Source organism: Hydra vulgaris, chromosome 07, assembly GCF_038396675.1.
Source record: "Hydra vulgaris chromosome 07, alternate assembly HydraT2T_AEP".
NCBI classification, from domain to species: Eukaryota; Metazoa; Cnidaria; class Hydrozoa; order Anthoathecata; family Hydridae; genus Hydra; species Hydra vulgaris.
The window spans coordinates 15,285,544-15,312,730 of record NC_088926.1 but is presented as its reverse complement, the minus strand read 5'-3'; the positions used below and the strand labels follow the sequence as shown (position 1 = coordinate 15,312,730).

Sequence of the window (27,187 nt, the reverse complement as noted above, 5' to 3'; positions counted from 1 at the left end):
TATATATATATATATATATATATATATATATATATATATATTTGTAAAGAGCCTAAGATAGCAGTAATTTAAAAATAATGTTTAGATATACAGAAATCTATTTAAAGATTTTATACTAGGTGTTTCATCATTATCATTTGACACCAAGTAATAATAAATTACAGCTTTCGATGTCTTTTCATTAAAAATTTAATATTAAAAAAACTATTAAATTTTTAATAAAGTTTTAATAAAAAATTAAATATTTTTTCGGTTTTGATTTATTTTGATGTATATCAGGTATAAAAATGATATTGATCAAACATGTTGCATAAAAGTCTCAAAAAGATTTAACTGATACATATATATTGCGAAAAAGCAATAACCGCCAGTAGACAAAACTCGCAATTTAGTAAATAGTAAAAAAATTGTTTCTGATTTACGATCTTGCCCTAAGAACCAAACTCTATATTACTTTCATCGATCGGTTTGTATTCATATGATCCTTTTCCATCCATGTATAATACATACTAAAAATGTAGAATTTAATACATACACACATACATATATCCTTATATATATGTATATGTATATATACATACATATATATATATATATACATATATATATATATATATATATATATATATATATATATATATACACATATATATACATACATACATATATATATATATATATATATATATATATATATATATATATATATATATAATATATATATATATATATATATATATATATATATATATATATATATATATATATATATATATATATATATATATATAACAAATAACATAATAAATAACAAAAATGGTAAATACGAATTTAAAATACACAGTAAAAAATGCTATTACTAACATTCAAGTTAAGGCAACATCAAACCATGACCCACAAATTTTAAATAGAATATTCAAGGGTTTCGTACATAGAGCATTTAATGTATGCAGTCAGAAACATATAGAAAATGAACTGAAATTCAAGTATTTGTCGAAAATAGCTACAAACAGTCCAATCTCATAAAAATCATAAAAGAAATAAAACAAACGAACAAAAAATCACTAGTGGCTACTAAAAGCATTGAAAACATCACCAGTACGTATCCAACGATTTCATTACCTTGGGTACCAATAGTCTCCCGAATTACGTAAGGTGTTTAGGAAGGCAGGATATAAAACGGTCTTTAAATCAAGCCTGAACCTAGAGGCAATATTAACATCAAGAAATAAATCCAAACTACAAATGAACAGCCACCAAGGAGTCTACCTTATTAAATGTCATTGTAGCAAAAAGTATATAGGTGAAACAAAAACGCAAATAAAAACACTCATGCAGCAACACAAAAACAATACAATAGGAAATAAAACAAAACGATCTGCATTAACCACACCCATGAGACATTGAACACATCAAATTAACTGGGACAGTTGGAGAACTCTAAATGTTGATGTTAAAAAGTTTGATAGGAAAGTTCGTGTGGCACTTGAAATACAGTACCACCAATGTGCCCCTCAACAAAACGGTATCAAATTAGATTAGATGATATTTTATTGACTTAAAATAGAACTGCCGTTTTAAAAATAAGATAAAAACAAAAAAAAAACTTAAGTTGAAGATGCTGGTCACAACAATCCAGCAAATTTTCTTTTAAAAAATAAATTTAATATCGAGAGAAATTCGTATTTATTGATGTTTATAAAATAACAATAATAATAATATATGTATGTATGTATGTATGTATGTATGTATGTACAGTATCGGACAAAACGAGTGCAACCAAATAATGCTAATTTAGTTACTTTATATAAAAGTGCTGCATTTTTTCAACTTAGAGAAATAACTATGTAACTGTTTAGAGACAAAGTTCTTCAAGTTTTATTCATCACAAAGTTCATTATTTGTACACGAAAATTAATAAATTAATCAAAAGTATTAAAAAAAGTTCATTTCCTTCTGGACAAAACAAGTGCAACTCGACAAAATGTTGACCAAGCTGTATTTCGCTGTCAATATTTCGTGGCGAATCCTTTGTTGTCGATCACAGCCTTGCATCTTCGAGACATAGATTCAATCAGGTGATCAATGAAACTTTGTGGAATCGCTGCCCAGGCCTTTTGGATTTGTTCAAACAGTTGATCCTTATTACGAACACCTTCACGATTAATTCTGCGGTGGACGATCTCCCACAGGTTCTCGATAGGGTTGAGATCCGGAGATTGAGGCGGCCAATCCATCACCGATAGATGGTTGTCTTGAAACCACTGTTTGACTACTTTTGCAGTGTGCTTCGGATCGTTGTCTTGCTGAAAAACCCATTTTAGTGGCATATTCCATTCAGCATGAGGTAACATAACATTTTTCAGGATATTTTTATACATGAAACGGTCCATTATTCCATCGTTTCGATGTATTGGACCTAGACCGTTAGCAGAAAAACACCCCCAGACCATTACATTGCCTCGACCATGCTTCACGGTCTTACGGCAGTAACGTAAATCGAGGCGTTTTACGGCCGGTCAACGTACACGGCAAATGTCATCGCCCCCAATGATTTTGAACTTCGATTCATCACTGAACAGGACAGTTCGCCATTTCTGCACATTCCAGTCAATATGAGATGTAGCAAACAGGAGTTTTTTCTTCTGGTTTTTTAGTGAAATCAGCGGTTTCTTTGCAGGGCGTCAAGAAAACAATCCGGCTTCAACAGCACGTCGTCTGATTGTTCGGTCCGATACAGGCAGCTCTAATTGCTTTTGTATCTCGACTGATGATATCCATGGATCCTTCTTGACGGATCTGACGATCATAGAATCCTCTCTAGAAGTGGTGGAACGCGGTCTTCCACCTTTGTTATTTGCTGCCAACTTCCCCGTAGAACGATATTTGGAACATAGTCTTGATACGGTCCATTTTTTCACGCGATATTTATCACAAATACTTTTTTGTGACATTCCACTTACGTAATCGCCAATAATTTTCTTTCTTAGTTCCAATCCAAGACTGTCGGGAGCCATTTTTGCACTTGAAGTCATAAAAATAATAAAAATAAATAATCACGCTTCTCAAGGCTTACCGTGTTACATTTACCTTGTGATGATACAATAATGCTCTGTGGAACACGTCTTGGTTGGATGTGGACTGTATTGATGTAATGAAATACTTGTTGTATTTCACTTCTTGTATTGATGTTCTTCGATAAAACACTTTGATAAAACTCACTTCGATAAACTGTCTTGATAATACTGACTGATTGACTTCCATATACTGACTGAATTACTAATTTACATGTCTCTTATATAGTAAAATGAACCTGAGTGAACCTGTTTTGGAAGATTCTAGATGCTTCTTTTCGATGCTTCTGGAAGCTTCTGGATGCTTCTGAATGTTTCTGGATGCTACTGGATGCTTCCAGATGCTTCTTCTGGAAACTTCTGGAAGCTTTTGCATGCTTCTGGAAACTTCTGGATACTTCCTTTAATTATTAAAAAACTTCTGTGACGTTGACACAGACCAGACTTAAGAAAATGAAACAAACCAAAAGTTCGTTTTTAAGACATGTAAAATTAGGAACACTTTTTAGCATTGTTCGATGTTGGTTGCAAATGTTTTGTCCAATACTGTATGTATGTATGTATGTATGTATGTATGTATGTATGTATGTATGTATGTATGTATGTATGTGTGTATGTGTGTATTTATGACTCTTTTTCAACCCCCTGTACTGTAGTTTGATGAACTTTTACCTAAAAAGCACGAATATATGTATGTATGAATGTATGTACGAATATATGTATGTATGAATGTATGTACGAATATATGTTGATGTATGTATGTATGTATGTATGTATGTATGTATGTATGTATGTATGTATGTATGTATGTATGTATGTATGTGTGTATGTGTGTATTTACGACTCTTTTTCAACCCCATACTGTACTTTTTCAACCCCCTGTACTGTAGTTTGATGAACTTTTACCTAAAAAGCACGAAATGAACTATTATTTGCATATCTTTTGAAAAAAGTTCACCCCACCATTGAAAAATCGATTTTAAACTACGTTTATTGTCGTCATCATTGAAATTTATTTAAATTCAGTTAAATATTTTAATGAGTATATTTTTTTCAGTCAATGTATGCGCATCTTAAAAATTGTCTCAAAGATTTTTTATTTAAAAAAAAATATAATTAATAAAATATTTAACTGAATTTAAATAAATTTCAATGATGGACCTTTCTATTTTATAAAATTCCTTACACAAAAATAAAACAAATTGTGTACAATAAAAATACAATTTCAAAAGTCAATTTTAGAACATCTTTCAATGAAGACTTTAAATGTGTTAGAATTGGATATAAACGAAGTGCAAGGAAACAAAAATGTACTGAATTACTGCAATTGTCAAAAGTTATAGCCCTAAGAACTAAGCAATATTCACTATCGGAAAATAAAAAGAGAGATTTAGCCAAAATGCTGAAGTATATTCCCTATGAAATTGATAAACAATATTATGAATTGATTTTAAAAACTCAAAAACCCATAAAACAAAACCAAACAAAGAAGACTGCTTATAAGACTCTATGAAATTATAGTATTACAACTATAATACTATATAATATTATAACCATAATATAGTTCTTCAAACATAAACTCAAAAATGAAATACCATAGAAAATAAACTCAAAAATAATTCTTTTAAGCAAACATATAGGTGATAACCTACATGTTTGCTTAAAAGAATTATTTTTGAGTTTACTTTCTATTGTATTTCATTTTTGAGTTTATTTCTATGGTATTTCATTTTGTAAAATTGTTAAAGAAAACAAGATTATATATTATTTGTGATTAGTGTTGCTTTGTTCATTATCCTGAAATTTTGTTCAATATCCTATAAAATTATCAAAGATTTTGTACTCAGTGCATTTTCGTTCAATATCTAAATAAGATATGCTAATATTGTCTTAATTTTAGGTAAACAAGTTTTATATTTCAATTTATCAATAATTTTGAAGTTAAGATAATACATTAAAACATCTATTCTAGCTATAAATAAAATACGAGAGCAGTAATAACCTCCTAAATTTTAACCGTTTTTTACCAACAATTTGTAATTTGATCTGTTGAACTAACCAATTCTAGAGTGACGATATGTATATATATGCATATATGTATATATAAATATAAATTAGTAAAAACACTTTAAAAATTTACTTCAACAAATTGTGTGTATGAAGATGCTCTTAAAAAAAGCGAATTTAAAAATATTATTTACAAAAAAATTGTTTTCTCATAATACAACCCTAATAAACAATACATTGGCCTAACCGAGGGCGAATGGAAAAAAACGTTATGCCAACCACAAACAATCTTTTAAACATAATACTCTTTTAAATATTCAAAAGAGACTATGCTGTCAAAATATATTTGGCAACTAAAAGAAAAAAATACTAATTTTAAATTAAACTGAACTATTCTAACAACTGCGCCTGTCTATAATAACATTTCCAAAAAATGTATAAAATTTTGAAATTATAACTCAATTGGTTCAAGAAAAATTACAAGACAAAAAATCTGAATTAATTTCTAAATGCAGACATGAAAAAAAAAAACCTTTTAAAACATTATAAAAAGAAATGACCAAACTAAAATTATCCTAATTCTAAAGAATTTTCATGAATAATTTTTTAATTTATTAATATAGGTGATGCAACTTCCTGGTTACAAAATAACTACAGTTATTACATAATTAATTATAACAATTCCCAACTTCCTGTGAAATATTTTTTCTATAGTTTTAACTTTTCTGATGTTATGACACTCTTCCTGATGAACCTACTGATGGTGAAACAATTTGTCGAAGAAAAAATCTAGATAAGTGTTTTTACTAATTCACTATTGCTCTATTCTTTAATAACATTGAACACTCTATTTGTAGAATACACTAACATATATATATACATATATATTTAAACAACTTTAAAATGTATTCTACACAATAGAGTGCTCAATGTTCTTAAAAGAACAGAGCAATTATATATTAGTAGAAAATCACTTAACAAAATTTTTTTTCATTTTACACTCTGTTTCATCAACAAAGATTCATCAGAAATGAATGATCAAATTAATAAAACTTTAACAGAAACTCACAACAAAAAACTATGAAAAAATTTTACGCGACAATATTACTAGTTCTTATGAAAAAGCCCCTAAAATTTTGGAAAATGCAATTAATTTAGAAGCGCAAAGTATTGCTAAAAAAATAAACCTCGATAACAGAATCGAATCAACTGTCCCTGCCCAAGCCTTTGTAACACTAAAAGACCATAAACCATATTTTCGAAACAAACTTCCTTGTAGGTTATTGGTTCCCCCAAAAAGTGACATTGGACATGTAAGCAAAATTAAATTGGACAAAATTAATAATATTCTTAGAAATAAATTAAATTTGCAACAGTGGAAAAATACCACTGATGTTATAAATTGGTTCTCCATAATCGAAAATAAAAATGACTGTACATTTATTCAATTTGACATTAATGATTTTTACCCCTCAATAACTGCAAATATTTTAGATAAGATAACTGAATTTGCAAAAAGCCACAAAGTTATTCCTGATGACACAACCCTTATAATAAAACATTGTGGAAAAACCTTCCTTTATTTTAATAAGGAAACTTGGAAAAAAGAAAAACATACATGACTGCTTTGATGTAACAATGGGCAGTTATAACGGAGCAGAAATTTGTGAAATTGTTGGACTATATATTTTAGATTTGTTAAGTAAAATAATCAATATAAAAGATTTAGGCCTTTATCGCGGCGATGGTTTAATAGTAATGCGTAAAAAATCTGGTCCACAGCTCGATAAAATTAGAAAAGATATAAAAAATTTTAAAAATATTGGCTTTCAAATCAAAATAAACATAAATTTAAAAATTGTGAACTTTCTTGATGTCACATTTAACCTCTCTGAAAATTCATATAAGCCTTTCAAAAAACCAAACGATGAATTATTGTATATTAATATTAACTCAAATCATCCACCCCAAATTCTAAAACAAATCCCAATTTCAATTAATAACAGATTAAACCAAAACTCCTCTAATGAAAATGTATTCAATTCCTCTAAACGAATACTTGAAGATGCCCTAAAAAAGGTGGTTTTGAAAATTATGAACTAACATTTGACCCTGAAAAAAAGAATACAAAAAAACGAAATAGAACTAGAAATGTAATTTGGTTCAACCCCCCATATAGCAAAAATGTTTCCACTAACATAGGAAAAGTGTTTTTAAAATTGGTCAATAAGCATTTCCCACCCTCTAATAAATTACATAAAATTTTAAATCGAAATACAATTAAAATTAGCTACAGTTGCACAAAAAATATGGAAAGAATTATAGAAGGTCACAATAATGCTTTGTTAAATAAAAAAGAAATCCTAAATGAAAAAACTACAGAAAATTGTAATTATAAACAAAAAAACAATTGTCCAATGAGTGGAAGTTGTTTATCAAAAAATGTGGTATACAAATGTGTTGTTTCCTCTAAGAATGTACCTGATAAACAATATATTGGCATAACAGAGGGTGAATTGGTAAAACGTTTTGCCAATCATAAGCAATTTTTCAAAAATAAAAAGTATTCAAAAGATACGATGCTGTCAAAATATATATGGGATTTAAAAGAAAAAAATATCGATGATTTTATACTGAATTGGTCCGTCCTTAAAACAGCGCCTGCATATAACAATATTTCCAAAAAATGCATACTATGCCTATAAGAAAAATTTAAAATAAATACACATAGAAGATCTTGCTAATTGTTACTAGTAAGATGAATTCTAAGAGTTGTTGGATGTGGTTTTTAATGTATGGGGAACCAACGACATCAAGAGCATTGATATTCCTGACATCATCTCATCATTGCCAGTTTCACCCGAAAGACAATGGTATTTGTTTGATAATATTCGAGGACATGTGCCAGATTGAGGAAGGGACTTAATATGTCCAAAACCCCTCTGTTAAAGGATCACTCTTGCACAAGTCAGATCTAACAAAGCAAAGGAAGTTAGCGGTGCCACTCTATATGCGGCAGCCATGGTTTACAACGAAGTTTCTCTGGTTCCTACAGTTGGAAAAGTAACTTGAACGGCAACTGCATCTGCCAAAACAAATCATCGTGTATGTTATGTGATAGTTATACAACTTTAAAGTATGTCATACTTTCAAAATGTTTTTTCTCAATAATTTCATTTCTAAAGTGATTCCATTCAAAATTCTGTAGAACTGCTGATCCTATCAAGCCGATCTTTGTTTTATAGCTTATTACTAACTCTATGCAGCTGTGTCAATAACTCCATTTCATAGGCTTGGTACCTTATCTCATCTTGCACCTCATATATGTATATATATATATACACACACACACACATGCATACATATATATAAAATAAAATATGTAATTTCAGAACTCAATTGATTTAAAAGAAAAAATTCACATAGTAAAATAAACAACAAAAAAAGTGTATACTATCTAGTTTTAGTTTTAATTTAATTAGATGTTATTATTTTAACAACATAAAAAGTGTTTTAGCTTATAGGCTATATGATAGAATATTTATAAAATTGAAATCTCATTTTCCTAATTATTTTGAAGTAGTAAAGCAGATTTTAAAAACCTATTCAAATTTAATTTTAATTTTAAACATTAAAGTTTATAAGCTAGTCATTTTTGATTTTCTAATTTATTGTCTCATCATCGATTTTTTAGTAGGTGAGGCAATTACTAACAAACATGAATATTGTTCTTCTAAAATACACAATTTTTTTGTAACTAAATTAAGGAAATGTTTAACTCATCCAATAGCCTTTCTTGAATACTCACATTGGATTTTCTACATAAATTTTTTTTTTTTTTTAAAATCTTTTTATTTATTTTCAGACATATGCAACATTAAAAAAAATTCATTAGTATTGATTAAGCAATTTATGAGAAAACTCAATTTAAAGTCGTCGATAACATTCATATTGATAATAAATTCATTCTGATAATAAATTTTCTGGAAGTAAATTAGATGTCCCCTTTTGTGGTGTTTGTTTGAAATATTTCAATTCAAGTTTCTCAGAAGATTCGTTTCTAGACCAATAACAATCAACTAAGCCAAAATGAAACGATCCTTTGGAACAAATTCTTCTACAGAAAACTGTTAACTGATAATTTTACATGAAATTCATAACATTTAGCTTGATGACTAGTAATACACTTCTGTTTATTTTATTTTAAAAATATTTCCTTTTTTATTATCTATTGTTTAATAAAAAATAACATTGCATAAATCTTTTTATCTGGGCAATATGTGCATAGAATATGAGTAAAGAAACAATTTTCTTTACACTTGATATGTTTATCAACATAGAGAATAATATTCAGATTGCAAGAGCTACTTAAATAAAAAAACTATCAAATCTTTTAGTTTCTGTTTGCTAATTTACATTTACTTTGGTTTATCAGTCTGGACATGTTTAGAACTCTAAGTGATTAACTACTCACTAAGTCCTCTTCTTTATATCTTTTTGGATCGTTTACTAATGACCTTTCATGGAAACCATATATACAATCGGTTGCTAAATTGGCATCCACTGAGGTTGTTTCTCTTTATCATACTCGCCATATTCTTACCCCTGATTCCATTCTCTACCTCTACAAATCTCTTATTCGCCCCTGTATGGAATACTGTTGTCATATTTGGGCTGGTTATTCTAATGATGCTCTTTCTCTACTAGACTAGGTCCAAAAATGCATTGTAAACGTAGTTGGACCCTCTCTATCTGCTAAGCTTAAGCCTCTTTACCATCACCATAAAGTTGCATCTCTTTCTCTTTTCTACAAATACTGTAATGGTTGCTGCTCAAAGGAGTTATCATCTTTAGTTCCATTAACTAAAACCCATTCTCACTTGACTCGCCATTCAGCTAAGCCTTATTCATTTACTGTGTCTGTCCCTACATGCTCTAAAGTTTTTATTCATCTGATTTTTTTCCTCCCACTTCAACCCTTTGTAACTCTCTCCCATCTTCATGACTCATACAACCTGCAACTTCTTGTCTAAATTTGATCTATAGTCTTCTAACAACCTTTTTATTGCTCTATAACTTATTCTCTTTTTATCCTGGTAATTTTTTTTGTTGTTGTTGTTATTTCACCTCCCCAAGGCCCAGAAGGCCACTACAGATGAGGAGGCTACCTAATTGTGGTTATAACCCTCTCTCAACTCTGTAATTCGGAAACACGAACCTTGACGAACAAGGCCGCTGTGCGGAGAAACAAGTTGAGCGCGGTACTACCAGGGACGTGGTGGGGATCGAACTCGGAACCTCTTGCTTATGAAGCGAGCACTCTACCACTACACATTCCCAACTTAACTCCCTGGTAACTCCTAACTTAACAATGGTTGCTTGCAGCCTTATTGGGAATTCATCAGAAAATATTTTAAAGAAAAAAAATCTTTTTTCAATATGATTTTTTTTTTCCCTATACTTTTTACAATTATGTTGAAACAATGGATAAAAACTTGGATAACCATTATTTAGAAAACAAAAAACTGGAAGAAAAAACAGCAACTTATAATCTGTCTGTATGTGATTGGTTCTGTATCTACAAAAGGGCATAGGGGGACTTAGGAGGTTAGGACACAAAATTAATTTTTTAGGCTATTAAGTAATTTATACTTGTTTGAAAACATTCTGACTAATCATCCAAGACTTAATCTACTCCTATACAAATGATCTAATCAGAGATCTAGGTCCAAATCTAGGTGTAACCAAATGCTGAGCCTTTAATATCCAGTCTCAAACAGTGGACTTTGTTGGATAAAAATGTGCAAATCACAAATCTGAGATGTGTCACTAAACATTCCCCAACTCCTTTAGAAAAAGCGGCTCAGAACAGCTTTGTTTGCTGTTCATGGCTTCCAAGGTAATCACAAGAGTGAAAATTATATATCTTATATTTAATAATAGTAGTTGACAGAACTATTTGACAGTTGACAACAATATTAGAGGCTATTTTTTATTAATAAACCTAGTTAATAAAAAAATGATGTTATTTCAATTAAAACTTAAAGCTTTAATTGAAATAACATCAATTTTTTTCAATCAATACAATTTTTTTTTAGTTTAAGTGAGAAAACAATTTTAACAGAATTTAAAAAAAATACTTTTATCAATAGCAGTAATTTATAGCCTTTTTAAAACATATATTTTGTAAGAACATTGAAATCTGTAAAATAGTGGAAATTTCCTTTCATTTACACATTAATTTCTTTTAATGTTGCTTTTAATAAATACTCTTATTGAAAGTAAAAGCAGGTAATTAAAAGTTTTTAAAAATGTTAGTACCTCATGATATTTCCAAAGTGATTTGCGATGTGAAACAGTGAATAGTGTAATTCCTACCTAAAAACAATGTCATACATTTCATGTGACATTCAACCATGCAGATATTCTGTAATTATTTAAACACGTATAAACTGTCGATATTACTTATACATATGTGAACATTTAACCATAAATATTATCTCTTATCATTTAAACATTAAAATATATTGTAGAAAATAACAAAATATTTACCTCCTTGCAGTGTGCATACATATAACCTTCTACGTCTACACTTACAGCACTTGTACATTCATCCAAAATAGCAAATTGTGGAGCGTGGTAAAACAAACGAGCCATCTACATAAAAAATTTAGCAATATTTGGAAATAGAAAAGTAGATATATCACTAGATTGTGTATGTGTGTGTGTGTGTGTGTGTGTGTGTGTGTGTGTGTGTGTGTGTGTGTGTGTGTGTGTGTGTGTGTGTGTGTGTGTGTGTGTATATATATATATATATATATATATATATATATATATATATATATATATATATATATATATATATATTAACTGTTATAAACAATTACTTAAAAAAGCAAAATGTGTGCTAGCAACACACTAAATAATCATGAGCTAAAACATCATTTGCTAAACTTGCACAAATAGAACTTTTAATGGAAACAGCAAGTCTGAACATATGAATGCTGCATGTTGAAGATGCGATATTGAAGAAGGCTAAGACAAATGTCCATTATATCATTCACTGTATCAAATCAACAGACAATATCAATATAGAAAAATCCTGTGGAAGAGAAAATTACTACTCTAAGAACCAGCAACATGGTACTTCTTTATTTTTTTATGTTTATATATGTTTTTTTTTAATTAAAATGTTTCCTATTATTAGAAATATAAAACTCCATGTTCAAGTGCACAGTTGTCAAGAAGTATTAAAGCTATTAAAACGTTCATGCTTAGGTGATGCTGTTTTTAGTTTAGTTCATTATTTGTGGATAAAGTAGGGATCTTATTAAATAGGACTTTTCCAAACAATCAAAAAAAGAAAAAGAAAAAGCAGCTAAGCTCTGGTAATAAGAAGAAATATCTGCTGTTGTTTGATCATTAAGTTTTAAAGAAAAATTTATAAAGAAAAATTAAAGAAATTATTAATTAATATTAATTTATATCAGAAAGTTAATTAATAAAAAAAATATTAATGCTAGCAGAGAGTTAAGATTTTTGTTTAAAACCTGTGCACAAATGACACAGCAGAGAAAAAAATTGTAATGATCACAAACAAAGATTCTGACACATAATGACAATCAATTTTGCAGCCTTTAGAACAACATCAAAACTTATGATTTTAAGAAAAAAACAATTTTAATCAATAAAGTTTCCTATTAAAAATTTTGTCAGAATAAAAACATTAGAATAAGAATTTACTAAGATTGTATAAAAGTAACATTATTATTACTACGTATTACAAAAAATTTGGAAATTTAAATGTAAAGAAAAGCTGCTTTTCAACTTTTGAACAACCCTAATATAAATACACGTTGAAAAATGTACTTATCTTTATATTTTAGGTATATATTTGATATTTGTACTTAATACGGCATGGATTTTGAATGAAGTTTTAAATTTCATTTTAGATGAAATCAAACACAAAATTAATACAAAAAAGTCTGGAGATGTTGAAAATATGGTGAAAAGCGTTCTTAAAGGTATGTCCAATCAATAGGCAGCTAACAATTCTACATAGCTAACAAGTATAGTATATCAAAATCTGCAGTAGGAAGAGCTGTGAAATTGACAAGATGTCAAAAGCAAAAATATAACTGAATTATGGCACCTAAACAAAATGAAAAGAAAGCTGGACAATTTTTGATGTGGCATCAAGAATCGTCATAACAAAAAATCAGAAAGGCTTAGCTTTGCTTGCGCATCTGCCTTTAATAAACATGCAGCCTCTAATTTTTTGATAACTTATTAGAAAATCAATTAAAACAGTTTTTTTAAGCAGAAGAGACAGGATTATTAACATTTAGCCCATCAACAATTATTTCAACTTGCGGAACTTCGTTCGTCAAGATTGACAGGATTTGTTTGTCAAATTCGTCAAAATGTGGTAGTGATGTAGAGGTAGAGCACTCGCTTTGTAAAAAAGAAGTTCTAAATTCGATCCCCACTACATCCCAAGAAGTAACCTGTTCAACTGATTTCGCTGCCTAGCAACATTGTTTGTCAAGGTTCCTGTTTCAGAGTTAAGAGTTGAGAGAGTGTTGTAACTAAAATAAAAATAAAAATTTTTTTAAATAGAAAAAAAATGTAGCCTCCTCAGCCTTGGGGAAGTAAGAGTGTTTTGGGTAATATAGTTCTACCTGTATTTATATTTCCAAGAGTAAACTACAAGGATTTTATGGTAAGTGAAGCACCAACAGCCTAGGGTTATGTAACAAAAGTGATCAGACAACCATTGATTATTTAGTTATAATAAAGCACTTTGTTTTGCGCTAAGCCATTGGCGAATGACACACAGGGCTCAACAATTTTTTTTTAAACAAACACTAACGTAAGTTTTAATATTTACTGGCAAACATCTTGTAATTGTAGCAATTAAAATAAAAACGGCAAACAAAAAAAAAGATTTATTTAAAAAATTACTATTTTATTTAAATTCTTCATGAAATAGTTAAAATAAAAACAATAAACAAATAAGAACAATACTATGCACTATTGTTATTTTTACTTTTTTAAGTATCACGTTAGATAAAAATAACTACTAAAAGCAATATCATAATAGTATTAAATATCTTATTTGCTCATTGCACTATAACTTCAACTTAAACTTTAAATTATAAGCTGAAAAAATTAAACTCACGCTATTTTAAACTCTGCCAAAGATAATATTAAAATATATGAGATTATGTTAAAAAAATAACAATTACAAACTAATATAGCAAAAATACAACTTTATATCAGGTAACCAAAAAAGTTCGTGCGGTTTTTCCGTATATAATAAAAACACACAAAACGACAAAAGTAAGTACATTTATTCATCAAAATAGTCACCATTAGCATCTAAAACCTTTTCCCAACGTAAAACAAGCTTATTTATTCCACTTCTAAAAAATTCTCGGTCCTTTGAGTCTATAAAAGCTTTCAACTCCATTTCAACCGCGTCCTGGTCTCGGAACTGCTGTCCTTTTAAATGATTTCCCAGGGAAAGGAAAAAATGGAAATCAGTAGGGGAGAGGTCTGGCGAGTATGGTGGATGAGGCAAACTCTCCCAACCAAGGCTTTGGAGCTTGTCCTGAGTGACGCGAGCGGTGTGCGGTCTCGCGTTGTCGTGGAGAAGCAGAACTCCTCTCCTGTGCACCAGTGCAGGCTGCTTTACAAGCAACAGGTTGTGAACTCGTTGCAGCTGTGCTGAGTAGACCAGTCCAGTAATGGTTTGGCCTGTTGGGAGCAGCTCGTAATGCACCACACCAGCTGTAGTCCACCAAATGCAGAGCAAAACCTTCCGCTCGTGGAGATTGGGCTTGGGTGTCTTTGGGATGGGGTCATCGGGGGACAACCAATGGTAGCAACGCTTGGTATTGTTGTACACAATCCATTTTTCGTCGCATGTCAATAAATGATCAAGAAAAGGCTCAACATTGTGGCGTGATAAGAGTAATGTGCAGATCGTAAGCCGTTGCTTCTTGTTGTCGATCGACAATTTGTGCGGAACCCACCGACTCAGCTTCCACGCTTTCCCAATCGCATGCAGATGCAGGCGGATGGTTTCAACACTCACAGCAAACCTCACTGCAAGTTCTTGGCAAGTTTGGCTGGAGTCAGACTCGACAGCGTCCTTCAGTTCATCCTCATCAACCAACAATGGGCGTCCAGAACGCGGCAGATCTTCGATGGACTCATCTCCTGAAGAGAATTGCTGAAACCACTTCTGTGCTGTGCGTTCACTTACTGTACCTTCTCCAAATGCTGTGCAGATGTTTTTGGCCGCTTGTGTTGCATTCCTTCCAAGTTTGAACTCGTAAAGTAAGCAAGATCGAATAATCGTTGGTTGGGTTGCCATCCTTTCTTTACACAAAACCTTTCCTGTATATGCTTGTTACAAGCCTACACTATATATGCAGCAACTGTGCGGGACACACGCGTTCTATTACGCAACAAAGCTACTTGCCTTGTGCGATGTGGGTGTTGTAAAAAATGCTAAAAACAATTCAATTACCAAAAACCGCACGAACTTTTTTGGTTACCTAATACAAACACAAACCCCCTTACAGCAAAGCCGCACCAGGGAATATATATAAAACAAATAAAGTTTTTTTTTAATTCTAAATAAAGTAATTAAAATAAAAAAGCAAAACAAATATTTTAAATAAAATAATTAAATAAAAACAGAAAAATGAAAATTAAATTTAAATTTTAATTAAAATAATTAAAATAAAAAAGTTTTTATATTTTAATTCTAAATAAAATAAAAATGGAAAAATGAACATTTTTTAAAATTTTAAACAAATTAAAATAAAAACGCCAAAAGAACATTCTGTTATGTAATATATTTAAATTACTTATATTATTTATATTATTATTATATATTTATATTATTGTTATATACATATTATTTAGAATTATTTATGTATAATTTTTATTCTTTTACATTTATTTTTTAATTAAATTAATTTATTTTAAAGAATTAAAAATTTGATAGAAAAAAAAAGCATCTGTTGCAATTAAATATATATAATAAAAAATTATTCATATTTTTATTGCAAGCACTTAAAGAAGTTAAATATCCTGGCTTAAACAGAGAAGACTGCATCTAAATCGAAATATTTAAACTAAAAAATAGTTAACAGTTCTGAGTGCTCATGAAGAAATTGAACAAATTGGTTTTCTTTCCATATCTTAAAGTATAAAATAATGTTGTTTAGTGTAAAATAAATATTCAATAATAAATTTAAAAACGAAAAAGCTGCATTTGTTATTTAAATTTTAAACCAAATTATTTGAATAAAAAAAAGTTGGCAAACTTGATGCTTTTTTTCTGTCAAATTTAAGCTAAAAGCTCAGATGTTTGCCGATTTGTTGAGCCCTAAACAGTGCTGTTATTAATGGACAATTCAGAAACCGATATTTCATTCAAAACAATATCATTGCAAAATAAAACTCTGATTTTATTAACATTTCTACCACACTGCAGATATAGATTCTTAAAGTATTTGTTATTTGGGTCATTTAAATCTTTTTTAAAGTTGGTTCATAAATGAATGATTGAATGATTCATAATCCTACTAATCCAGGAAGAATTATGAGCATATATAATTTACCTCAGCACAGCATATGATAAATCATTTGCAAATAAAATATTTGCAATGGATTTCAAAAAAGTGGTACCTATTGACTCAATAGTTAAAGCTTTGGGAAAATTAATTACAAATTATTGGTGAAAGACCACCAATCACTGATTGACTTAAGTCAATCAGCAATCAAAAATTCAACAACCAAACAATAAACATTTATATGAACAAAAAATAAAGTTGATTCTTCAGAAACATCTGCTAAAACAATTAGTCTGGAAATTATTCCTTCATACTCTAAAGAATCTCACAGAAAAAATTCTATGAAAGAAAAACAACAAGGTAAAATATTAACTAAAACTTTAAAAAAATCAGTAATTGATACAAAAAAACTTGACTTTTACATAAATTAGTAAAATAAAGAAATAAAAAAATTTGGTTCAAAAAAGTGAAAGAAACAGAAAACATGGATGAAGATATTTTAGTTTTTAAAAAAATGTGTCAACAAGTTTTGTCAAAAAATGTATCAACAACAAAAAAATATATATAATATGTGTAAATGCAATTTGAAATGTTTTTTGGGATCTACTTGGATTCAGTGTTTCACTTGTCAATGGTGGATATAATAACAGCAAGAATTATAAAAATTAATTAAAAAAAAAAGTCAATTATAAAAAGATGATTATTAATATCTTTTACACTTCTTTTAATGTCTAATTTTTAATTTTTATTCTATTGAAGTATTATATGTGTGATTAAAGTAGATTTTCTCAAAACATTTGATTTTGTGACTTGAGTACTTTAGTACTAAGTCCTTTACTTATATACTTAAAGATTTGTTTACTATGGGTAATGGGAATTATATCCAAACACTGAGTAATTTTGGTTTTTAATTTAAAAATATATTTAAGTTTATCAATATAATAATATAGCAGTTTTATTTCACAATTACTAAGTTGGACAACTACAAATATTTTACAATTATCAAGTTGGAATAAATATTTTCTCCTTAAAACAATTGTTATAAACAAAAAAAAAAGTAAGAGAAAAAGGTTTCTCATTTTTTCTCATGGCATTCCTTTTGCCAATATACATAGATGTCTAGGCTTTCCTATTGATAGAAACTACCCTGCCCAACAAATTAATCACTTTTCATTTTTCAAACTTTTAGATTTGCCCTATTCAATTCTTTTTTACCCATTCAATTAGGAGTAATAATAAGAAGTTGTCAATGAATGTATCAAACATTCTGGTTCAAATCTTTTCTTAACCAATAAGCTTATACAGAACCAATTTCTTTGTTTCAGTATTTCATAGGACAAGAGTCAATTGTTACTAAATACATTTTTTTTTAATATTTTGAAAAAGTGTATTTAATAACAATTGACTCTTTATAAATTTTATTATAAAAATATATTTTTTATATTGATTTTTGTTATTTTTATTTATTTATTATATATTATATTTCATTTTTATTTTCATCTATTTACAAAAACAATTAATACAGTAATATAACCATATTTAAATCTATCCGTAACCCTAACCCTAAACCTAAAACTGACCTTGATGCTTACCCAAACCAAACCCTCAGTTGATGTAGCAGCACTCCGTTGCGAGTCAGGCTATTTGATAGTGGATGTATGTACTTTTTGTTCTCTATAAAAATGCTTATGGGGACAAAAAATTAACGAGTACACTAAAATGTCCCTGATAATGTTAATGTCCCTGTAAGTGTTCGTTTTTTGTAAAATCTGTCCCCGTCAGTGATACTATAGGTGCGATATATATATAGGTGTGTGTATATATATATATATATATATATATATATATATATATATATATATATATATATATACGTAAGTGTATATGAATAAAGAAAATATCTTTATATTATCATGTATAATATTGTATACTTGAAAGAGTGCTCAATAGATAAACTAGAGCTATATAATATATATGTTACTGTTACCCGCAGTATCAGGAATTAGCTAAATGCTAATGCTTATAATATAATATTCTATGTTAATTTTTTAATGTTTTATATTTTTTATTTAATTATTTAATGTTTATAATATATATAATATGTTTATAATATTATATTATATTAAATTATATTATAAACATTAACATTTAGCTAATTCCTGGTACTGCGGGTAACAGTAACATATATATTTTATATATATATATATATATATATATATATATATATATATATATATATATATATATATATATATATATATAGATCTATAGTTTGTTGTCTTTGGGAAGAGCGGAAGGAAAAAAGTGATTCTTACGCCAACACATACGTCACTTTTAATTACTTTTGACTTTCGTCCAACATTTGCGTGTTGGACGAAAGTAAAAACCATTAATTTAATTACAACTAAATCGTTTTTTAAAAAAACCACAAAAACGCAAATTTAATTGACCAGAATGTTTTAAAAACATTCTGAATGTTTTTAACAATATAAACAATGTTTTTATTTTTATTTTTTTTAATAAAATGTTTTTATTTTTAATTTTTTTAATAAAATGTTTTTATTTTTATTTTTTTTTACTGTAAATCATGCGCGGAGTGTTGCTACATCAACTATCTTATAGCCTGACTCGCAAGGGAGTGCTGCTACATCGACTGACAAATAGCCTAACTCGCAAGGGAGTGCTGCTACATCGACTGACAAATAGCCTGACCCGCAAGGGAGTGCTGCTACATCTACTATCTTTTAGCCTGACCCGCAAGGGAGTGTTGCTACATTGATTGAGGGTTTGGTTGGGGCAGGCAGTCTATCAATTAATAAAAAAAATAATTCTGGTCTTGCATTTTAATTTTTACTTTTTGTCAACAAAATATGGAAAAAACTTTCGGACAACATGTATGGGTTGTATATATATATATATATATATATATATATATATATATATATATATATATATATATATATATATATATATATATATATATATATATATATATGTATATCAGGGATGCGGAGTCCTAAAAGGACTTTGGCTTTATATCTCTACTTTTTCCAAGTCTGTGGAGTCTAGAAGCTCTAAACATGATTGTTGACTTATGATCTGCTATAAGAAAAAAGTTCATGAGATTTAATAACTTGAAACTTATTGTTTTTAAGCCCAGAGTCCTAAAAGTCTTAATTTTTTCCTATTAGTAGCCTATAAACTTATCTATATTTTTAGAGTTCCTGGATACCAAAAACTTGGATAAAGTAATCTTTGTGACTTTCAAATCCGGAGTCCTTTTTGGGACTCCACATCCCTGATATATAGACACACACAGTCACATATAATATATTATACAAGCCTCCAACTTTGGGGTGGTGAAAACAGTAAAAAAGTAATAAGTATATATATATATATATATATATATATATATATATATATATATATATATATATATATATATATATATATATATATATATATATATATATATATATATATATATACATATATATATATATTAGGGTGCATCCAAAGCCCCATACATTCAAAAATTAATCTGTCCCTATTCTTAAAACTTTCTATTGGTTCTCACAAGACACCCTGTTAAATTTTTTCAAAATTGAATGAGATATAGGGGGGCCACCTCAAGTCTGAAACTTGCAACAAGACCCTAAACGGAAGGAAAAAAAGTTTTTCAAAAGTATGTCATGTTGGGTCTCAAAAGAAGCGAAACTTTATAAAAATTTCAAAAATAACAAAATTTTACACAAAAATTATTATTCTAAGTTTTATTGCATAAAAATTATTATTTTTTAACAAAAAATTAAAAAAAACCTTTTTTTTCATGTTTTTGTCAAAAAAAATTTTCAAGGTATTTTTAACAAAAAAATGATAACTATTTTTGAAATTTTTATAAAGTTTCGCTTCTTTTGAGACCCAACATGACATACTTTTGAAAAACTTTTTTTCCTTCTGTTTAGGGTCTTGTTGCAAGTTTCAGACTTGAGGTGGCCCCCCTAAATCTCATTCAATTTTGAAAAAATTTAACAGGGTGTCTTGTGAGAACCAATAGAAAGTTTTAAGAATAGGGACAGATCAATTTTTGAATGTATGGGGCGTTGGATGCACCCTAATATATATATATACATATATATATATATATATATATATATATATATATATATATATATATATATATATATATATATATATATATATATATATATATATATATATATATATATATATATATAGTTAGTTGATATATGATATTATGTTAAAAGTTAGACACCTAACTTTTAATATAATATCATAACAGTATTCATTAAAAAGTAACAGATTTAAAAAAAAAAAAAATCTATTAACAGCAATTCGTTGTTTCTCTCCTCCACTAAGCACATCAATCCAATCCTGGACACTATCCCAACCTCCTTCACGTTCAAGTATATATCCTAGGTGAACCTAAAAAAGTTCAAAAAATAATAAACAACAACTTTTAACAATTTCATAAATAACCACACAGTAATAAATAAATAACCTTATCAAGCATAACTTTGAGATCGTTATCTTTTACTCCTTTAACTTTCATGTGACCAATTGAGTCTGGATAAATAACTTGATCTCTTAAGGTTCCAATTGTCATATATGGTCGTTGAGGAACATAAAAGAGTTTTCCAGCATGAGGTTTAGTAACAGAGCCTTTGTAGGCTGGCCATAACTATAAAATATAAAATATTTAATAAATGAAGAGTGACCACAACTAATAAACAATAAGGTTGCACATAAGATAATAAAAAAATGCACAGAAAAACTCTATTTTTTCTTGAAAGAATTTTTCACTTACTTCTCCTAAAACTCGAAATAAAGATGATTTTCCACAACCATTTGGGCCACAAACCAAAACATTGCGACCTGCCACAACTTCAAAAGACATTTCTTTTATTAAAACATCTCCGTTTGGTGTTACTAGTGGAACCTTATCAAAGCGAATAATATGATCTTGTTCCAAGATTAAACCTTCAAAGGCAGTATTCATTTTAATTTTTTCTCCACAAACTTCATCTTCATTTTTATCTTTATTATCTGAAAAATAAAAAGAATAGATAGATAGTATAACCAATTAATATAATTAATTTATCTGTTTGACAAATGCCAACTGAGAGAAGGCTAGCCTTACACCAAGTTAAAATGAAAAAAAGCTATACAAAGGATCTCAATGTTTTTTCTGACATTTAGATACAGTACTATATGAGGGTTTCTGGTTACAGTAACAGTATAACAGCTGTTTTTTGAAAATATTAAAAATGGTGAACAGTTGTTTTTGAAGTGATGTTTTTTTGTTGTTTTTTTTAATTAAAATTAAAATTCAAAACTGTTTAACGTCTTAGCTATGTCTGCATGTCTTTTGGTTTATGCTAAAAACAGTTGAAAAACTCAATGATAAAATAGATACAAGGATGATGCCAGCATTGAATTAAATAATAAAGTGCTCAAAAAATTATATAATTATCTTAAAGAATCACTTGAAAAATTGTAACAAGAAGAGACAAAAAAACTATTGGTGACTTCCTAAAGCAAATGGCTTATTGAGAAATCTCTGATTTGATAATACCTATAATAATAGATTTCTGATTTGATAATATCTCAATCTCTGATTCGATAATAACTCAGTATTTGCAAGTGGCATACGCATTTTTTAATAATGAATAATTAGAAAACAAAAAAATACAAATAATAAAAAACAAAAAACAATATTAAAAAAATAATAATGTAAATAATAAAAAACGAAATTAAAAACAAAATAATATAAATAATAAAAAACAAAAAAACAGCTGAACATAAACAAAAGAAAAAAAAAAAAAAGTTTAAAATCAGAAAAAAAGAACTTTAACATCTAAATATATACCTTGAATTTTTTTTTTTGTAAGAAAAAAAAAAAAAGTAACCAACACCTAATGAATTTAGAGAAAAGAAGAAAAGAACTATATAATTGAATGAGGAAAATTTTTATTTTTTATTTAATAAGAAAAAAAAAAAAAGTTTTAAACATTGAAACTTATGAGTTTAATAAGCAACCTTAAGAACTCTACCAAATCAGTAAGTTGCTACGATACCACTGTCTAAAGCTGCTGAATAAATTTTGCAAGCACTTCAACTTTTTGGTGCAAATGATCTTAAAGTTATTGAAACTAATAACAATTGAAATTTAACAATACAAAAAATTTTCTGATATTTAAGAAATAAGAAATTAAACTTTTCAGATATTGTATTGTTTTAGATAAATGAATCATCAGCAGCAGTAGATTCTGAACAAGACGATTTCAAGTAGTTTACCCTCTTCAAAAATGCAGGTTAAAGTAAAAAAATTATAGAAGTTTATGGATACATTATTAGGAAGTAAGCCGAGATATATGGATTTGATTGAATGCAATTACTAGCGCTTGAATTTTTGAAATATTTTAAAAAGTAAAATAATAAATATAATTTAAAGTATTTAATAAAAACATGTGTTTAAAGTCTTATGATGCGGTTAAAATATTAAACTATTAGCTTTAACTATGGTAACATAACATACTATGCTGTCCAATGTGTAGCAAAATGCTGTCCAATGTAGCAAAATGCTTCAAACTATACTAATATAAGTGTTACATTATGCCGTAATTATATAAATTCAACATTCAAGAATTATAACTGAATTTCAATAATCATAAAAAACAGAAAACTGTTTTTTAAAACCACTGCTTTTCAGAAACCATTATGAGGCCAAAAATAGCTTCACATGAAACCCTCACTAATGACATACTGAATGGGTACGACTGGGCTGGTGATATAAGTAAGTAGTAAATATTATTTCAAAAGTAAGTAATTTATTACAGAAGACTTTAAAACATAAATTTACAACAACAAAAAAAAAGTGTTTATCACTTTAAGTGTTAGAATATAACTTTTTTAATTATTAAAATAAACTTTATTTTAATAATTCAAATAATGCTCTTGGTCTAATTTACCTGCTCACACCCAATCTAGACAGGTGTGAGCAGGTAAATTAGAGTAAAAATAGCTGGCATAGATCTTAATATAAGTGGTGTATGTATATATATATATATATATATATATATATATATATATATATATATATATATATATATATATATATATATATATATATATATATATATATATATATATATATATATATATATATATATATATATATATATAAGTAGCAGAAGGTGCTAATGAATTTAATCCAACAGGTGTTTTACAAAAAAATCTATTATATGCTCTATTATTTTTTTACAAAAAAAAAAAAAAAACTACAGTTGCTTTTAAATACTAACCTTTAATCCTAATAAATAACCCCTAATGCTATTAATTAATTTTTTTTTCTACTTAATATATTACATCTACATTTAAATATTATGCACATATATAGCTATGCGTGTATACTATATATATATATATATATATATATATATATATATATATATATATATATATATATATATATATATATATTTTGTTTTTTAAAAAAAGAACTCAAAGCATTCCTAGCAAACATTGACAATAATGAAACATAATTGATTAAGTCAAATTTTTTTCTATTAAAGTATTAAAAATGCAAGTGTCATTTTTTGCACACACCTAATAGCATACTTTTGCACACACCCAATAGTGTATTTTTGCACACATCCAATAGCAGCCCTCAAAATTAGGGTCTGCATTCATCAATGTCGACCTTACTGCTGACCTAAAAGTGTTTAAGATTGGCAAAAAATCACTAGCCACGTTTTTATGTTTTAGAGTTAAACCTTTGTGTCAAACTTTTTTAGTCAATATGATGCCAACCTCTAAGAGTTTAAGGTTGGTAAAAAATTGCCAACCTCATTTTTCCTATTTCTATGGGTTACCCAATAGCGTACTTTTGCAAACACTAAACAGCATACTTTTGCACACACCCAATAACATACTTATATAATATTATATAAGAGCATTACCAACAATTAAAACTTCCAATAAGCCAATCAAATCATTACTTAATCAAATTATTCAAAACAGATTTTTTGAATTGTTAATATGTCTGTGTAAAAAGAATTAAAAATACTTTGAATATTTAGGCAATATGGCAGATATCCTAGACTCAGAGACTTAATTTATGATTACATTTAAAAAATGTTGTTTTTTTATATCTGAAAATATAATTAAAACTCTTTACCTGATTTAACTTGAGTTCGAACATAACGGTTTTGTTTTACATCATCAAGAACATCCATAAGCAGTATAACTCTTGATGTATAGCTAAAAAGAAAAGCATTTTGTATACTTTAAATATTTTAATATTGAATAAGATTGAAACAGATTTAAAAAGCATTTAAAAGTTCAGGACATTTAACATTTTAAAAATGTAAGAAAAATACTGTAAAAAACCACTTGTTTTTATCAAAGTGTTTTGCAGTGACTGTTACAACATTATGTGGTAATAATAATACTATGTTAATAGGATAACATTATGTGGAGAGAATGATATGTGGAGAGAATGATATGTTAGTCTCCACATTATGTGGAGAGAATGATATGTGGAGAGAATGATATGCGGAGAGAATGATATGTGGAGAGAATGATATGTAGAGAGAATGATATTTGGAGAGAATGATATGTGGAGAGAATGATATGTGGAGAGAATGATATGTGGAGAGATATGTTAGCAAAGTAGAGAGTTAAAGAGCAATACAACAGGAGACTTAAAAAGACTTAAAAAAAAAATTAGTAAATTGTATGAGTCAGGAAAAAATAGTAAATTGTCACAAACACCTAGTAAATTGTCAGGAAAACACAAAGACAGGAGAAAATTCCAAAGAACTGTTTATAGCAAAATATTATAAGTAAAAATATTAAAAAACCAAGTGTCTAACTATTTTTGCACACCCTCAATAGCATTATTTATATAATATAAATATAAAAAATTACTTATATTTTAAAATTCATAGATTGTATTTGAAAAAAAAAAGTTTTAAATACATTTAAATTCATTTTTTTACTTTTATTTTGTATACATTTGTAACAAATAGTTTTGATAACTTTGTTATCGGTAGAATTTACTGGTCAAAAATTTTTCTTTGTACTTTGTTTTGGTATTTTAGGAAAGTCTCATCGTTTTATTTACAAGAAAACAGTGAGAGTTTGCTCAATGACAAGTCTTTAAAAAATTGCTTTTAGATTAATGCAACAATAGAAAAAAGCTTAGCCAGCAACGATGGTGTTATTTGTGGAAGAGAGAAAAAAATGTAACCTTACAACAATTGGACAGAGGCTCAAGCTGGACAGTTAGAGCAGGTCCTACTACATTTACAGTGCATTTTTGAACTTTTTCTAAAAGAGAAAAGTCATTCATTAGAAGAATGTTCTTCTAATCATAAACTTTTTTAAACAAGATCCAAAAATGCAATCCAAGTATAGTATTTGAAAAATACTATACTTGGAATACCAATCAATAAATATTTGAAATAGTTGGTGTTACATTTCAAGGTTGTTTACAAATGGTGTGTATATATATATATATATATATATATATATATATATATATATATATATATATATATATATATATATATATATATATATATATATATATATATATATATATATATATGTATATATTTATGTAAACCAATCTACAGTTAGCCGGGTTAAGAAGCATTATATTGCAACAGACAGCTTATCACCATTAAGACAAGGAAAATGTGGTCGAAAACGAAAGACCACAGAAAGAGATGACCGATATCTGATGCTGGAGAGTATCAAAAATCCAAAAAAGACAAGTGACCAACTAATGAATGATTTAGCTATGCATGACATCCATGTCTGCTCGAGTACTGTGCTGAGGAGGTTGATAGCTGTTAGAAGGTTTGCCAGAAAACCTTCTAAAAAACCATTACTTACAGATGTCATGAAGAAGAAGTGATTCTTGTGGGCATAGGAATACAAAAAGTGGACTAAAGAACAATGGGGAAGGGTAAGAAAAAATGTGTGTATTAAATTTACACATATTTTATTTATTATATTTATATAATTATACTATTTTTTAAAACTAAAGAGACTTGATAACAGTTAACTTGTTTATTTATTGATTGCAGATTTTATTTTCGGATGAATCACATTTTGAAGTGCAAGGCCAGCGGTCACAGTTTGTTCGTCATTCTAATGGTGAGCTTATATGACCTGGACACATTGAACAATATGCCAAGCATCCAGAAAAGAAGATGTTTTGGGGTTGTTTTCTGCTTTTAGACGAGGAAGACTCTACCCAGTTACTGGCATGATGAACTCTGACACTTAAATTGAGGTTCTGCAAACACATTTAATTCCAGAGATGTTAAAAGTGCTTCCAAATGGAAATAGAATATTACAGCAGGATTTAGCCACATGCCATACATCCAAAAAAGTCAAGAAATTCATGGTAAAAAATAATATTAAAACACTTAAATGGCCTGGCAACTCCCCAGATCTTAATCCAATTGAGAATCTCTGGGC

At 28.1% G+C, this 27,187-nt stretch overlaps 1 protein-coding gene across 1 annotated transcript in view; it reads right to left on the bottom strand.

The window, feature by feature from the left end:
• Positions 1 to 297: 297 nt before the first annotated feature.
• LOC100208653 (ATP-binding cassette sub-family D member 3) overlaps positions 298 to 27,187 on the bottom strand; it is an 85,080-nt gene continuing 58,190 nt past the window's right edge. The window contains exons 18-24 of the mRNA XM_065801168.1: positions 24,873 to 24,955; positions 21,501 to 21,739; positions 21,195 to 21,374; positions 21,023 to 21,118; positions 11,634 to 11,738; positions 11,403 to 11,459; positions 298 to 509 (exon numbers count right to left, since the gene is read on the bottom strand). Coding sequence (XP_065657240.1) covers positions 432 to 509; positions 11,403 to 11,459; positions 11,634 to 11,738; positions 21,023 to 21,118; positions 21,195 to 21,374; positions 21,501 to 21,739; positions 24,873 to 24,955 — 838 coding nt within the window. The 3' untranslated portion in view covers positions 298 to 431. The remainder of the gene's footprint in view (positions 510 to 11,402; positions 11,460 to 11,633; positions 11,739 to 21,022; positions 21,119 to 21,194; positions 21,375 to 21,500; positions 21,740 to 24,872; positions 24,956 to 27,187) is intronic.